Source organism: Schistocerca piceifrons, chromosome 9 (genome assembly GCF_021461385.2).
Source record: "Schistocerca piceifrons isolate TAMUIC-IGC-003096 chromosome 9, iqSchPice1.1, whole genome shotgun sequence".
Classification (NCBI taxonomy): Eukaryota; Metazoa; Arthropoda; class Insecta; order Orthoptera; family Acrididae; genus Schistocerca; species Schistocerca piceifrons.
In genome coordinates, this window is record NC_060146.1 from 162418422 (window position 1) to 162433166 (window position 14745).

General features: G+C 43.4%; 1 protein-coding gene across 1 annotated transcript in view; it reads right to left on the reverse strand.

The window, feature by feature from the left end:
• The window catches only part of LOC124716801 (zinc finger protein 652-A-like), a 100682-nt gene that overhangs the window by 81281 nt on the left and 4656 nt on the right, over nucleotides 1-14745 (reverse strand). The window contains exon 2 of the mRNA XM_047243350.1: nucleotides 6712-6799. Within this exon, the coding sequence (XP_047099306.1) occupies nucleotides 6712-6799 (88 nt within the window). The remainder of the gene's footprint in view (nucleotides 1-6711; nucleotides 6800-14745) is intronic.

Consider the following 14745-nt stretch of genomic DNA (forward strand, 5'->3'; position numbering starts at 1 on the left):
CCACAGTCGAAACCGGTAAATTATGTCAGATCAAAGGTTTTTCAATACTATTACCAAGAACCCTTGCCTTTCTGATGGGGTTACCCCGACACAATGGCGAAATCTCACCTCCTACTGTCTATGCTTCACCCAAGTTCTCCTACATACTTGCAGGACTAGGACTCGTACAAGCCTAGTGGATTGTTTACAGAACGAATTTTCACTCCACTGTGTAGGGTATCAGCCGAGTCAGACTTACTCGATTTGTTGGAGATTCATATTCACTTTACTTTCTTCTTATTTTACTTCACTTTTATCCCAGATTTGGCAGTACTAGACTTCATCTCCTCAATGCTCTCTTCCTGTCAGAAGGAACTGTAATACAAAAATTTCTATTTTTCTTGAATAATCATAAAGAGATTTTTCACATAAATATATTCCATATGTTGTCTGCCAATTATGTACAACTACCTCCAGATAACATCAAATCTCCAATCAGAAAGTCCAAGTCTAAACCACTACTTACTTCACACACAGAACAATTAGTTTGAAGTGAACAATCAATAAAGATACAGGTCAGAGAAGCCCCGAGTTCAAACATTTGTATACTTCCTGTTGCAAGCTTACTGAATTACTGTCCTGTTTCGAGAACATATGCCGTACCTCGGTACAGCTCTCCACATGCAAATAAAACAGTACATACGCACTACAATTGCCCTCTCCTGTACCATGTAATAACGTATTTTATAATTTTTCCATTCATGACTATCATTCGTCGGTAAGAATGCATAGGGATACGTGTGGCGCTTCTGGAGTGGTATGTACCATATGTACCGTGATAGCAGCGGAGTGTGCAGCAGTTTGAAACTTCCTGGGAGATTAAAACTGTGATCCATTACAGGACTCTGATTCTGAAGACGTTTGTCCACAAGAAGTGCAGTCGCAAGATCAAATCTCGGTCTGGTATGCAGTTTTAACCTGCCAGGAAGTTTCGGATTGGTGCAAACTTTGCTGCAGAGTGAAAATTCGTTCCGGGGACACCGCCGCCCAATCTAGTGCAGCCCATTGTTGCTGCATAACTGTGGGTCAGTACATTTTGTCCCCCTGTTTCTTGTCAATCTTTATATTACTGCTCACTCATCTCGCAATTCGTGATGGCTCATATCAGCTGTCACCTCTCGTTTGAGTGCTCTTGTAAAAGAAGAAATATAAATCAGGCTGTGCGGCATGCAGAGAGTGAAACTCTCTGCACTGTGTGTAATTAAGAACACATAATCCTGGAAAGATAAATCAGCACACACTTTGTGTTATTTGCTTTGTTACTCGTTTCACTCTCTAGACAAGATCGTCTTCAGCTCATTCTTTGCCCTCATGATGCCGCGCCCAGTAGGCTATTCTACCTCACGTACCCTGTTGGAAGCAGCCAGGCAGACTTTCGAACAGCTGATGCGAGGGGAGTAAACACAACCGTAATCCACCGTCCAAGCACACAAGTACCTGACAAGCTCGAGCACGAGCGGGATTCATCCAATAGATCCTTCTGACGGACAGTCACACCCTGCCCCGTGGAGCAGCTTTGGACCGCCCGCATTAAAGTTTCAGAAATCATTCTGCACCACTGTCAATACGACTGTGCTAACACAGTGCACTGGTGGAGACTGTCAGGGAAGATCCGATCGTGTGGAATAGATTCTCAGATATGTGAGTGGCTTGAAAGAGTTCTGAAGTAATAGTACCCAGTAAGCACACTATCCAGGACAACAAATATCTGCTAGAGATGATGGTATCGACAGGATTGCCGCGAGGAAGTGTAATAGGACTACTCCTTCTCTAATTGTGTAATGAACAGTTTGCTGATGATGTTGTCATGTACGGGAAAGTGTGTCGTCTAGTGATGACAGAAAGATATTTAGACAGACTTTTTATTCAGCATGATGAATGGCAGCTTGTTGAGGGAAGATGCCATTATTTTTTTGAAACATTATTGAACAAATCTATGGAACAGGTACTTGCACCTGACTGCATAATGATTCTACTGCTGTCAACGTACATTTCACAAATGACAGCAAAAATAGCATAAGAGAAATTATGACCCATACCCACTCCATTTGCTAGTAGTACACGAACTAATACTGGTGACAGGTATCTTCTACCCTGCACCGTACGGTGGCTCGTGGAGCACGTATGTAGACGTAGCCTGTGCTACCTGCACCTGCCTACAACTGTGAGGAGGGGCAGCCACGAGTATCCTCACCCCATGGGGCACCATCGGAACAGCATGTGTTGAAGGAAAATAGCACGTTTGGCACCACCATCAATACGATAGTGTTCAACAGAGCTCTGAACCTGTATGTGTTGCCAATTTTGCAGTTTTCTCAACTGAATTAATTTTTTGATATAAATAAGTATATTTTACAAAACATTCAAGGAATCCTAAACTACTTCAGATTTTCGAGTAATCACAGTAAGATGCAGAACAAAAAATATATTCAAAGTTGGAAAGTTAGGCAGCGAGTAAGAAGTCCAGACTACATGTATTTATTTAAGAATAAACAGTTACACCAGAATAAATTAAATAACCAGTATAGCACATTAGAATACGAAGGACAGGCATGCAGATATTTTTCCCAAGAAAGATTGCCACAAACGTAGAAATTCATGATGCATCTGTGAGAAAAATTTACAGTTACAAAGTGAAAATATTTTCTTGTCCAACCTGACAATGTATTTATAGACTGTAGTTTATAGTCTCCTCGATATAGTCTTGTGTCTTGAAAATGAAAAAACTAATATGCAGAACAATCAACAGAACACTGAGAAATGAAGTTAGGAAAGACACAATTCTAAAGTTTTACGAGGTAATCGCTACCTGCACATTGCCGTTTGAAAGTGAAACTTGGACAACAACTACTAAGCAAGAAAGTGGAATTCAAGTGGGAGAAATGATATTTCTACAAGGAGTGAAGGACTGCACGATTTTAAATAGACTGAGAAGTGACGACTGAGAGTGACAAAGAAAAGCAGATTTGAGACTACCAAAACAAGGCTTGAATTTCAGACCTATAGAAACAAGATCCGCAAGGAGGCAAAGAAAAAGTAAGTTGAATGCTTTGAAGACAGAACAGGCCTATGACCTAGACCAGGTGCTCAAACTTTCTGTCACACACTCTTCTGAAACATATATTATTCCCCTACCTCCCAAACCCCCCTATTTTTCTTTCCAACACTTGGCATAAAAACAGCCCACCATATCTGCTTACTTCTGTCCAATTATTGCAACAACTGGATACAACAACAATAGTATTTAGAGTGTGCCCATCAAGCATATCAGAGTTAAACATTCTTTAAAATTATCATACATTTATATTATCCAAAGGTAATGATAACTAACAATTAGAACTAGTTTATGATTATCTATGGCTGCATGTGAAGTTCTTGGAACTGAGCAAAATATGTATATTTCATTACTTTTTTTCTGGATTGTAGAACAATAGTCAACATTTAAATGCCCATTTTGAAACTGTTATATTCAAACTGATCATCCAAACAGAAAATTAACATGAGTAAACATGCACATGGTACAAAATTTGGAAATTTTCTGATATTTGCACATTTACTGTGATGTGTGTTCTTGAGTCTGCAAAGAAAGCAGATCCAGTCTCAGTTGGATCTTTGAAACGGAAACCCCAGATCCCCTTTCAGCTGCAGTCGAGACTGATGTCTCGTCTCGATTAACGCCATTGCGGAAAACACTGACTCAAACAAGTAAGTTGACGCAAAGCGTAAAAACACATCCACTACCCCTCTTGCTAAACTGGTGTATTCATTCTGTATCTGTACCCAAAACTTTTCAAGAGATTTCAATTTAAATTCATTTCAAAATGTTATCACTTGAGAGTTCTATTAGATCCTCCTCTCCCCCTGTTGACAAGTGTTCTGCTATGATTGTATCTAATGGATTGCAGAGCCATTCACATTCAGATGAAATTTATTCTTGAATTGTTGGCTAGGGGCTCCGAGATGTTCTGCACAAACAAGTGACCAAAACAACACAAAACATTACCTGTTTGACCAGTACTACTCATCCCAGTAGTTGTGACAAGCATGACAAAGCAATCCCTTGTATAAAAACTCAACATTAAGGGAGTGCCCTCAGACAAAGTCAAGTTTAAGAGCAGGACTGCCAACACACAGAAAAGGAATCATAGTAAAAATAAGTTAGTCTGTTGCATGTAAACAGTCACTGCATCAGGAAGAAGCTACTCTTGTTACTTTTTGCAGTTTTGAAAAGAGAACACTGGTTAACAGCTGATCAAACTGAATTTTTCCCAAGTAGTTATGTTAGTGGAAACATTATAGGCAAAAGTACATAAAAACCTTGAGCTGCTAGCGTATTTGTTAAGGATTCAATTAGATTTCCAAAGGCAGGCATAAGTTCATAATAAACTGAACTTGGTGCAGAAGTTTTCTGTGAAAGGAATATTATGTTGGTCAGCTCAGATAAATCTCCAAATGGAGGTACAAATGCATTTTTTAGACATATATACACATCTACATCTACATCTACATCTGCATTCATACTCCGCAAGCCACCTGAGGGTACTTTGAGTACCTCTATCGATTCTCCCTTCTATTCCAGTCTCGTATTGTTTGTGAAAAGAAAGATTGTCGGTATGCCGGTGTGTGGGCTCTAATATCCTCATGGTCTCTTCGCGAGAGATACATAGGAGGGAGCAATATACTGCTTGACTCCTCGGTGAAGGTATGTTCTCGAAATTTCAACAAAAGCCAGTACCAAGCTACTGAGTATCTCTCTTGCAGAGTCTTCCACTGGAGTTTATCTGTCATCCCCGCGATTACTAAATGATCCTGTAACGAAGCGCGCTTCTCTCCGTTTGATTTTCTCTATCTCTTCTATCAACCCTATCTGGTACGGACCCCACACTGGTGAGCAGTATTAAAGCAGTGGGCAAACAAGTGTACTGTAACCTACTTCCTTTGTTTTCGGATTGCATTTCCTTCGGTTTCTTCCAATGAATCTCAGTCTGGCATCTGCTTTACCAACGACCAACTTTATATGATCATTCCATTTTAAATCACTCCTAATGCCTACTCCCAGATAATTTATGGAATTAACTGCTTCCAGTTGCTGACCTGCTATTTTGTAGCTAAATGATCAAGGATCTTTCTTTCTATGTATTCGCAGCACAATACACTTGTCTACATTGAGATTCAATTGCCATTCCCTGCACCATGTGTCAATTTGTTGCAGATCCTCCTGCATTTCAGTACAATTTTCCATTGTTACAACCTCTCGATATACTACAGCATCATCCGCAAAAAGCCTCAGTGAACTTCCAATGTTATCCACATGAGGAACTTTCCAAATCCTAATATGAACATGGTGATTGGGCTAGCTGAAATGACACAAACTAAAGGTACTTGACTGGGATCAACAGCTTTCCTCCACTCCCGACTGTGTCAGCAGGCGGCACTGAGTTTAGCACCTTGTCTGTACACCAAAGTGGCCACAACACGGAGTATTAATGACACACAGAACAAAACTCGGCACAGCACAACAACAGTGTTAGTGTACATTTGCATCACACGCCACTCTAAGACTGGTAGCAAGCCAAAACAAATTAATACCATTTCATAGTCTTGCTCTGTGTACAATATTTGTCAACTGTTGAAACGAAAGAAACAATGAAAAATTAGAACTGAAATTAGAAAGGCCACACTAAGACAGAAAGAAAAAGCACAAGCAAAGTTAATATTTTAATAGAAATTCTAACACGATTCTTTGTATTCTATACTTTCAAGGTCCCTCTCTTTCTCCTGTCTCTCCCTACCTCCTCCCTCTTTACCTTTGTCTTCATCACCCCTCCCTTCATCCTCACAATCAAGTGGATCGCTCTCATCCTGGGGTCGGAGAGAGCTATCACTCCTTTCTGACTTACTGCAGCCTGTGCCTTTATACTCTGTGCAAGAGGAACTATCAATTCTAAAGGCTATGGTTACCGTTTTTTAATGTCTTATCAGCAGTATTGGAATCTGGGCACCTGAAAGCAAACAACGTCTCTCTGTGGTTTTGTAGCTTTTCTCAAGTTAAATTCCCATCTGATACATAACACTGTGAAGATGTACAGATTTTTTTATTGAAAGATTCTACCAAATAGTCAAAGTCAATTTGAAGCTTGTCAGATTTAATTTCAAACAAACACTTACAAATAAAGCAACAGATTCTTTCTCATCAAAGAACAACCGTTACTCTACGCACTGCTTACTGCAAGCTGTCAGCTCTCCATTTAACAAAAAACTGGTGCATTATATCTCATTTGTGATACACGTATTAATTTAAGACAGTGTCTACTGACATGGTAGAAATACATGAGCATTTCATTTGAAGATGGTATGAGAAAGTTATATCAGGAAGTACTGTAATTTATAAAGTTAGTTTACAGTTGAAAATTATTTGAAGGACTCCTTAACGAGGTAAAGGTAGTGGCGCTCAGACTGATGTACACAGAACAATGCCAGTTCAAACAAGACAGCAACCATCCATCAGTTGTACTGTAACTTCAAAATGGTGACGGAAGTGCGAGAGCATCACAGCTGACAGACTGAACCTAACTTGAACACGAATATGGATTACTATATTTAATTTCAGAATTAATTTCAGTTGCTCAGCTGTTGTATAGAGTTTTCAAATCAATCAAAGATTTGTCTCACCATTACTATTGTGCTCATTATCCTCCTCTTCCTCATCTTCAGTGTTGAAGTCTTCACCGTGCCCATTCTTGAGGATCTCTTCATCAGTCTGTAAAATGAAAACACAAGTCACACTTCTTTTCCTTCTCTTCACCAGTCTATTGAACGCAACACATGGCACACTCGCTATTCTGTACGTGGAAGAAGTGACAATATAATAAACAGGTTGGCAGCAAGTTGTGAGGACTTTAGAGTCTAATACTGTGACAATTTGCTTGTTACCGTACCTACAAGGCTGAAACAAAGTGTGCTATAATATACATACAAAATTAACAATATTATGAAAGCAGCTTTACTGTATGGTTAAATGATGATGGCGTCCTCTTGGGTAAAATATTCCGGAGGTAAAATAGTTCCCCATTCGGATCTCCGGGCGGGGACTACTTAGGAGGTCGTCGTTATCAAGAGTAGCACTGAAAGACCTAAGTCGAAACAACGCCCCGGGAATAGACAACATTCCATTAGAACTACTGACAGCCTTGGGAGAGCCAGGCCTCACAAAACTCTACCATCTAGTGAGCAAGACGTATGACACAGGCGAAATACCCTCAGACTTCAAGAAGAATATAATAATTCCAATCCCAAAGAAAGCAGGTGTTGACAGATGCGAAAATTATCGAACTATCAGTTTAATAAGTCACAGCTGCAAAATACTAACACGAATTCTTTACAGACAAATGGAAAAACTAGTAGAAGCCGACCTTGGGGAAGATCAGTTTGGATTCCGTAGAAATGTTATAACACATGAGGCAATACTGACCTTACGACTTATCTTAGAAGTTAGATTAAGGAAAGGCAAACTTACGTTTCTAGCATTTGTAGACTTGGAGAAAGCTTTTGAAAATGTTGACTGGAATACTCTCTTTCAAATTCTGAAGGTGGCAGAGGTAAAATACAGGGAGCGAAAGGCTATTTACAATTCGTACAGAAACCAGATGGCAGTTACAAGAGTCGAGGGGCATGAAAGCGAAGCAGTGGTTGGGAAGGGAGTGAGACAGGGTTGTAGCCTCTCCCCGATGTTATTCAATCTGTATATTGAGCAAGCAGTAAAGGAAACAAAAGAAAAATTCGGAGTAGGTATTAAAATCCATGGAGAAGAAATAAAAACTTTGAGGTTCGCCGAAGGCATTGTAATTCTATCAGAGACAGCAAAGGACTTGGAAGAGCAGTTGAACGGAATGGACAGTGTCTTGAAAGGAGGGTATAAGATGAACATCAACAAAAGCAAAACGAGGATAATGGAATGTAGTCAAATTAAGTCGGGTGATGGTGAGGGAATTAGATTAGGAAATCAGACACTTAAAGTAGTAAATGAGTTTTGCTATTTGGGTAGCAAAATAACTGATGATGGTCGAAGTAGAGATGATATAAAATGTAGACTGGCAATGGCAAGGAAAGCGTTTTTGAAGTTTGTTAACATCGAGTATAGATTTAAATGTCAGGAAGTCGTTTCTGAAAGTATTTGTATGGAGTGTAGCCATGTATGGAAGTGAAACATCGACGATAAATAGTTTGGACAAGAAGAGAATGGAAGCTTTCGAAATGTGGTGCTACAGAAGAATGCTGAAGATTAGATGGGTAGATCACATAACTAATGATGAAGTATTGAATAGAATTGGGGAGAAGAGGAGTTTGTGGCACAACTTGACAAAAAGAAGGGACCGGTTAATAGTACATGTTCTGAGGCATCAAGGGATCACAAATTTAGCATTGGAGGGCAGCGTGGAGGGTAAAAATCGTAGAGGGAGACCAAGAGATGAATACACTAAGCAGATCAGAAGGATGTAGGTTGCAGGGAGCACTGGGAGATGAAGAAGGTTGCAGAGGATAGGGTAGCATGGACAGCTGCACCAACCAGTCTCAGGACTGAAGACCACAACAACAACAACATGAATAGGATGGTTGCTACTTGCAACATAGCGGAGATGCTGAGTGGCCTCAGCAGCCAGAGACTGCAGTTTCTTCTTCTTCTTCTTCTTCTTCTTCTTCGTCGTGTGTGTGTGTGTGTGTGTGTGTGTGTGTGTGTGTGTGTGTGTGTGTGTTTTTGACAAAGGCCTTGTTGGCCAAAAGCTCAATTTCTGACAGTCTTTTTCTAGTGCCTATCTGTCACTCAGCACTTCCACTATATCATGAGTAGCAACTATCTTTTTCATAATATTGCTACATTCCATCCTGGATTTTTCATTGTCGACATATAAAAATTAATACTTACATTAAGTATGTTTCTTACAAATTGCTTTATTAACTGTGTGATCTATTTAAAACAAGTGCTAACAGGTCCTTTCAATTGATACTGTAAACAAATGTCAGACATGAGGTGCCAGAGTGCTCAACACATTTTCAGGTTTCTTCCTCACAGCACAGCAAGATGAGACCCAGAGACCACTAAAAGTCATATCACAATGTTTGTGACTTTGACGACTACTGCACAGCCTGTTGCCCATAGGCCAACTCTGGTGGAGGAAAATGTGGAAATACTGCCTCAGTGCATGTATTCACCTGATTATCACCTAAAGAGTTCAAATGGTTCAAATGGCTCTGAGCACTATGGGACTCAACTGCTGAGGTCATTAGTCCCCTAGAACTTAGAACTAGTTAAACCTAACTAACCTAAGGACATCACAAACATCCATGCCCGAGGCAGGATTCGAACCTGCGACCGTAGCGGTCTTGCGGTTCCAGACTGCAGCGCCTTTCACCGCACGGCCACTTCGGTCGGCCTTAAAGAGTTCCTTTTCTTCCCTTCAAACAAAAAATGTGCAGACAGTGGCTGTTATCTCAAGCAGCAGATGAATTATTCTACAACTGTGTTCTCGAGGTACTGACGTCGGAGTGAAAAAATGTTTCCAGAACTAGTTTGTGCATCTTGTAGCAGTCAGAATCTCCCACAGCGTGGGAAGCACCCATCTCTCGTGGCCCTTACTACAGAAATGAACCCAACAGAGAAACAGTAAAGTTGATTCAAATTTGTTGAAAGTTGTGAAGAGCTCGGCTGTAAATACTCGGCAGTGTGCCGGAAGCCAATACGGAAAGGAACGGGCACCAATGACGAAGGCACACCCAACTCATGGTCAGGCCGAGAGCCATCAGTGTACACAAAGGAATGACCGTGAAGTTCCATGAGAAGGTCGTGAAACTGAAGGCGATAGAGCGAGCCTGGAGTGGTGTCCTTAGGAAGTGAATGAAGGCCAAGTTTAACATAGGCCGCTTCACAAAACCAAGGTGGTGAAGGGTTCACATCCACCGGGAAAGGCGCAGGTAGTGTGAAGTTAAGCCGCCGTAACAAGTGCCGAAAACGGACTCCAGAAGGTAACAGAAAAGAGGGACGTGCCCCATACTGGGGATCAAAGGAATCATCAAAGAAGAAAGCATAGGACGGCTGGCCACACAAGGCAGACAAACGGCATGCATACCTGCTGAGGATAAAGTCATGGCTGTGGGACATTGGTAGTTGAGCAGCTTTAGCATACAGACTCTCACCTGGCTAGTGTAAAAGGCACCTGTGGCCAAACAGATGCCACGATGGTGGATACTGCTGAGATGGCATAAGAGGGACAGACATGAAGACACACAAACGAAGCAAACACAGTCGAGTTTTGAACGGACAAGGGACCAGTACAAATGGAGGAGGATAGTTCGATCGGTACCCCAGGAAGTACCATTGACGACACGTAGGACATTGAGGAACCGTGTACGGCAGGCTGCCAGGTAAGACACACGAGAGGACCAGCAGAGTTTCCTATCGAGCACAAGCCCCAGGAATTTTGTAGTTCCAACTAACATAAGGGCAACAGGCCAAAGATGTAAAGATGGTGCAAGAAACCAATTGTGTCGCCAGAAATTCATACAGGTTGTTTTGTCAGCAGAAAAATGAAAGCCATTGTCGATGCTACAGGAGTAAAGACGATCAAGACGTCGGTGAAGACGCCACTCAGTGAGACAGGTCTGTGGAGAACTGCAATAGATGGCAAAATCGTCAACAAAAAGGGAGCTAGGGATGCCCAGTGGGAGACAGGCCATTATAGGGTTAATGGCGTAGCAAAGAGGACGACGCACAGGATGGAACCCTGAGGCACACCATATTCATGGATAAAGGTGTCTGACAAAGCACAAACCACACGCACCTTGAAAACTTGATCTTTTAGAAATTCCTGAAGGAAACAGGGCAGGCAGCCACAGGAGCCCCACGTGTAAAGAGTACGGAGGATACCACTTCTCCAGCAGGTGTCGTAGCCCTTCTCCAGTCTGGGATTTCTTCAGAAAACCATTCATGACATGGGTGGACAATGTAACAAGATGGTCAACTACAGAACACCACGCTCGAAATCCACACTGTGCATTCATCAGTAAATTGTGAGACTCCAGTCACCATACCAGCCGAGCATGAATCATACGTTCCATCACCTTGCAAATGCAGCCGGTAAGAGAGATGGGGCGGTAGCTAGAAGGAAGATGTTTGTCCTTACTGGCCTTACGTATGGGTATGACAGTAGCTTCACTCCAGTGTCCGGGAAATGTGCCCTCTTCCCATATGTGTTAAGCAGAAAGTGCTTGCCAGCAAGAGAAAGGTGCTGCAACATCTGAATGTGGATGGCAAATGGCCCTGGGGCAGAGGATCGGGATGAACTGAAAGCATGATCTAGCTCCCTCATAGTAATGGCGGCATTGTAGCACTCGCGATTCAGAGAAGAGAATGGTATCGGCCAAGCCTCCTCTGCTCGTTTCTGATGGAGGAAGGCAGGGTGATAGTGGGAAGAGCTCAAAACTTCCACAAAATGGCGGCCCAAGGTGTTGGAGACAGCAATAGGGTCCATGATGACACTGTCTGCTACTGTCAGGCCATAAATTGGGGAATGGATCTTGATCCCACAGAGCCGTCAGAGGCTGGCCCACATGACAGAGGATGGGGTGGAATTGTGGAAAGAACTAGTGAACGAAATCTAGCTAGCTCTTTTGCTATCCCGAAGAATGCAACGACAGTCACACACATCTGTTTATAATTAATACAGTTTGCGGCTGTAGGTTAATGGTTAAAAACACGTAGAACATGTCACCTTGCGCAAAATATGTCGTGGCATGCCTTAGTCCACCGAGGGATTGGGACACAATGTGGTAAAGAGGAATGGAACGTTCTGCAACTTGTCATCCCAAATGGGGAAATCTTGTCCTTTGAAGGTCACCAGGGAGGAGTAAAGCTGCCAGTCAGCCTTAATAAGCTTCAATTTTAGCATGCATGGGGATGGGGTAGGAGTCAGCAAAGAGGAAATGGTCACTCAAGTACATTTCAGGAAGAACGGACCACTCAAGACGATAGATGAGCTGGGCTGTGTAGAAGGATAGGTCCAAATGGGAATAGGTGTATGAGAAGTTGGAAAGGAAAGTGGGTGCTCCCGTGTTAAGGCAGAAGAGGTTAAGTTGGTTAAGATGATCAGCTAAGAGGCCCCCTCTCCATCAGGTCCTTGGAGAACTCCAAAGGGGATGATGCACATTAAAGTCACCGAGTAGCAAAAATGGGGGAGGTAGCTGCCCAACAAGCTGAAGGAAATCTGCCCTGGTGGCATCGAATGACATAAATGGTACAGAGAGAAAAAAATCAGGTGGAAAAGGAAAAGACAACCTGCAACAGCTTGAAGATGGGTAGTCCGGGAGATGGGTTGACTATGAATGTCATCCCGTATAAGCAGCATGATGCCACCATGAGATGGAAAGCTGAGCTCAGGGGGAAGGTCAAAACGAATCAGTAACAAATGTGAAAGCTCAAAGCGGTCGTGAGGGCGCAATTTTGTTTCCTGAAGGCACAGTAAAATGGGACACTGCGATACTAAAAGCAGCTGTAAATCCACAAACATTCCATTGGAGGAGAGTCATGGTGAGGAAGAGATGTAGGGGTGTCACCTCAGCGGCTGCTGAGTGACAGCCCATGAAGAGTCGCTACTACAGGGTACAGAAGCAGGAGGATCCTGCTCCATGGGGTCCACAGAAGCAGTGGCTTGCTTGTACGGTTGGTCTGTGGAGTCCAACGCTGAAAAACGGTTGGTGGTGCACACCAGCGACACAGAGCCCGGCCGGGCTAAGGTATCACGTAGCGACACCGTCAACGAGGATCTTCGAGTCGGCAAAGGGGAGACCGTTTGCCTTTAATGGACTTCTTCGAGCCTTTCCAGTTAGAGGAAGACTCGGGTGTTGGTGGCTGGAGGGGCATAGGAAGTCTCCATGGGAATACTCCTTCTGTCCATTCCGGCCTATCGGTTGTGTAGCTGATGGCCTCACCCCTCGAGGCGAGAGTTTGACGGCTTGTAGCACAGCTGGATGGGGGTATGGTGATGCTGCCTTGCCACTGGGCGATTTCACAACCTCAGAGCTGAATTTGAGGTCGCATGTCTGCGTGGCCATGTCCTTCATGGAGCGAGCGGTAGCAAGAACAGAACTATAGGTGCCAGATGGGAGAACACAGGGTTTGCGACTAGCCAGTAATTGGCGAGCAACTTGGTAAGACACTTTTTCCTTTACCCAGATCTGTTGAGTAGCCCACTCATCAAGACACATGGGACAATCCCAAGAGGAGGCAGCATGGCCGCCATTGCAGTTGATACAGTGGGGAGAAGGAGGCGGACAGTCGCCCTCGTGCACATCCCTACCACAGGTTACACATTTGGCTGGGTGTCAACAAGACATTCTAGTGCGGATGAAATGATGACAATGGTAGCAGCGCATCAGGTTTGGAATGTAAAGCTGGACTGTGGCGATTTCAGAGCCTGCTTTGATCTTTGATGTAAGCACCACTATATCAAAGGCGAGAAAATGAGTGCAGGTGGGCACCAAGGAGGAATCTACCTTTACACAATGGACGGCAACAACACCCTGTTGAGAGAGGTCAGATTGGATTTCGGCATCGGTTAAACTGTCGAACAGCCTGGTGTAAATTACACGGGAAGAATTCAAAGTTCTATGGGCCTCGACATGAACAGGGTAGCCGCAGAGAAGCGAGGAGGCAAGCAGTTGTTGTGCTTGAGAATCAGAAGTAGTCTCCAAAACAAAGCACATTCCGTAAATGAGAGAAGGATTACACAGGGCCAGCAATTGCATCAACACCTTTCTGAATAATAAATGGATTTACCATGGCGAAGGACTGACTGTCTTCAGTACATAAGACCACGAGGAACCATGGTGCAGTGGGGAGAGTCTTAAATCATTAGAATCATTACGTTTACATTTCGTAGACATTGATTCGGAAGATGTTTGACTCATTGTGAGAAAATCCTCCACGATTGCCAGTGTCTCCAATGGCACGCTCCTTCCAACTGGGGGACCCTTTCACAAAGGGGCGCACCTGCCTTAGGTGATTGTTCACACCTCAGGTCACACCTCCCGAACACCTGACAGAAGGACCACTTGATAATTTGGGAAGGTTGCACATCAGGAAATCACACCTCTCTCGGCCTGGCCTGTGCCAGGGGGTATGTCCGAACCCTACCTGTCGACCAGGGGCTGGGAATTACGCGTTCCCAGTCACCTGTTATGCATCAGATGCGTGGGCCGGCCTTCAGGAGCACATGGGGAGGAAGAAGAAAAAGAGGAACCTCAAACGCCGAAGTGGAGGAATGAGAGGAGAAGGGAAACAAACAAAGGAAAAGGGAGTGAAAAACAAAGGTGAGACTGTTCTTACGTCAGCGACAGCCAATGCAGAACATTGCCAATAACATCCCAGACATGTTTCCCAAAAGAGGCAAAAAGAATAGCAAGAGGATAGACATGCAGCACGGAAGGGGAAAAAAAAAAAACGCTACAAAGGCTGGAGCCCTCTGGTAGCCAAGCTCAAATCTGCGAAAGTGTGGTGAGCCACCTGGGGGTAAAACAGACAGCTTGTTGGTTGCCATGCCCCCATGGAAAGTAGCACAGTGGCTCCAGCTTACTTCATAGATCATGTCACTGCTTTTACAGATAGCTGTCTTTGATGGGATTGGTGATGCTTGTGACAAGACTGGAGTAGTTGGT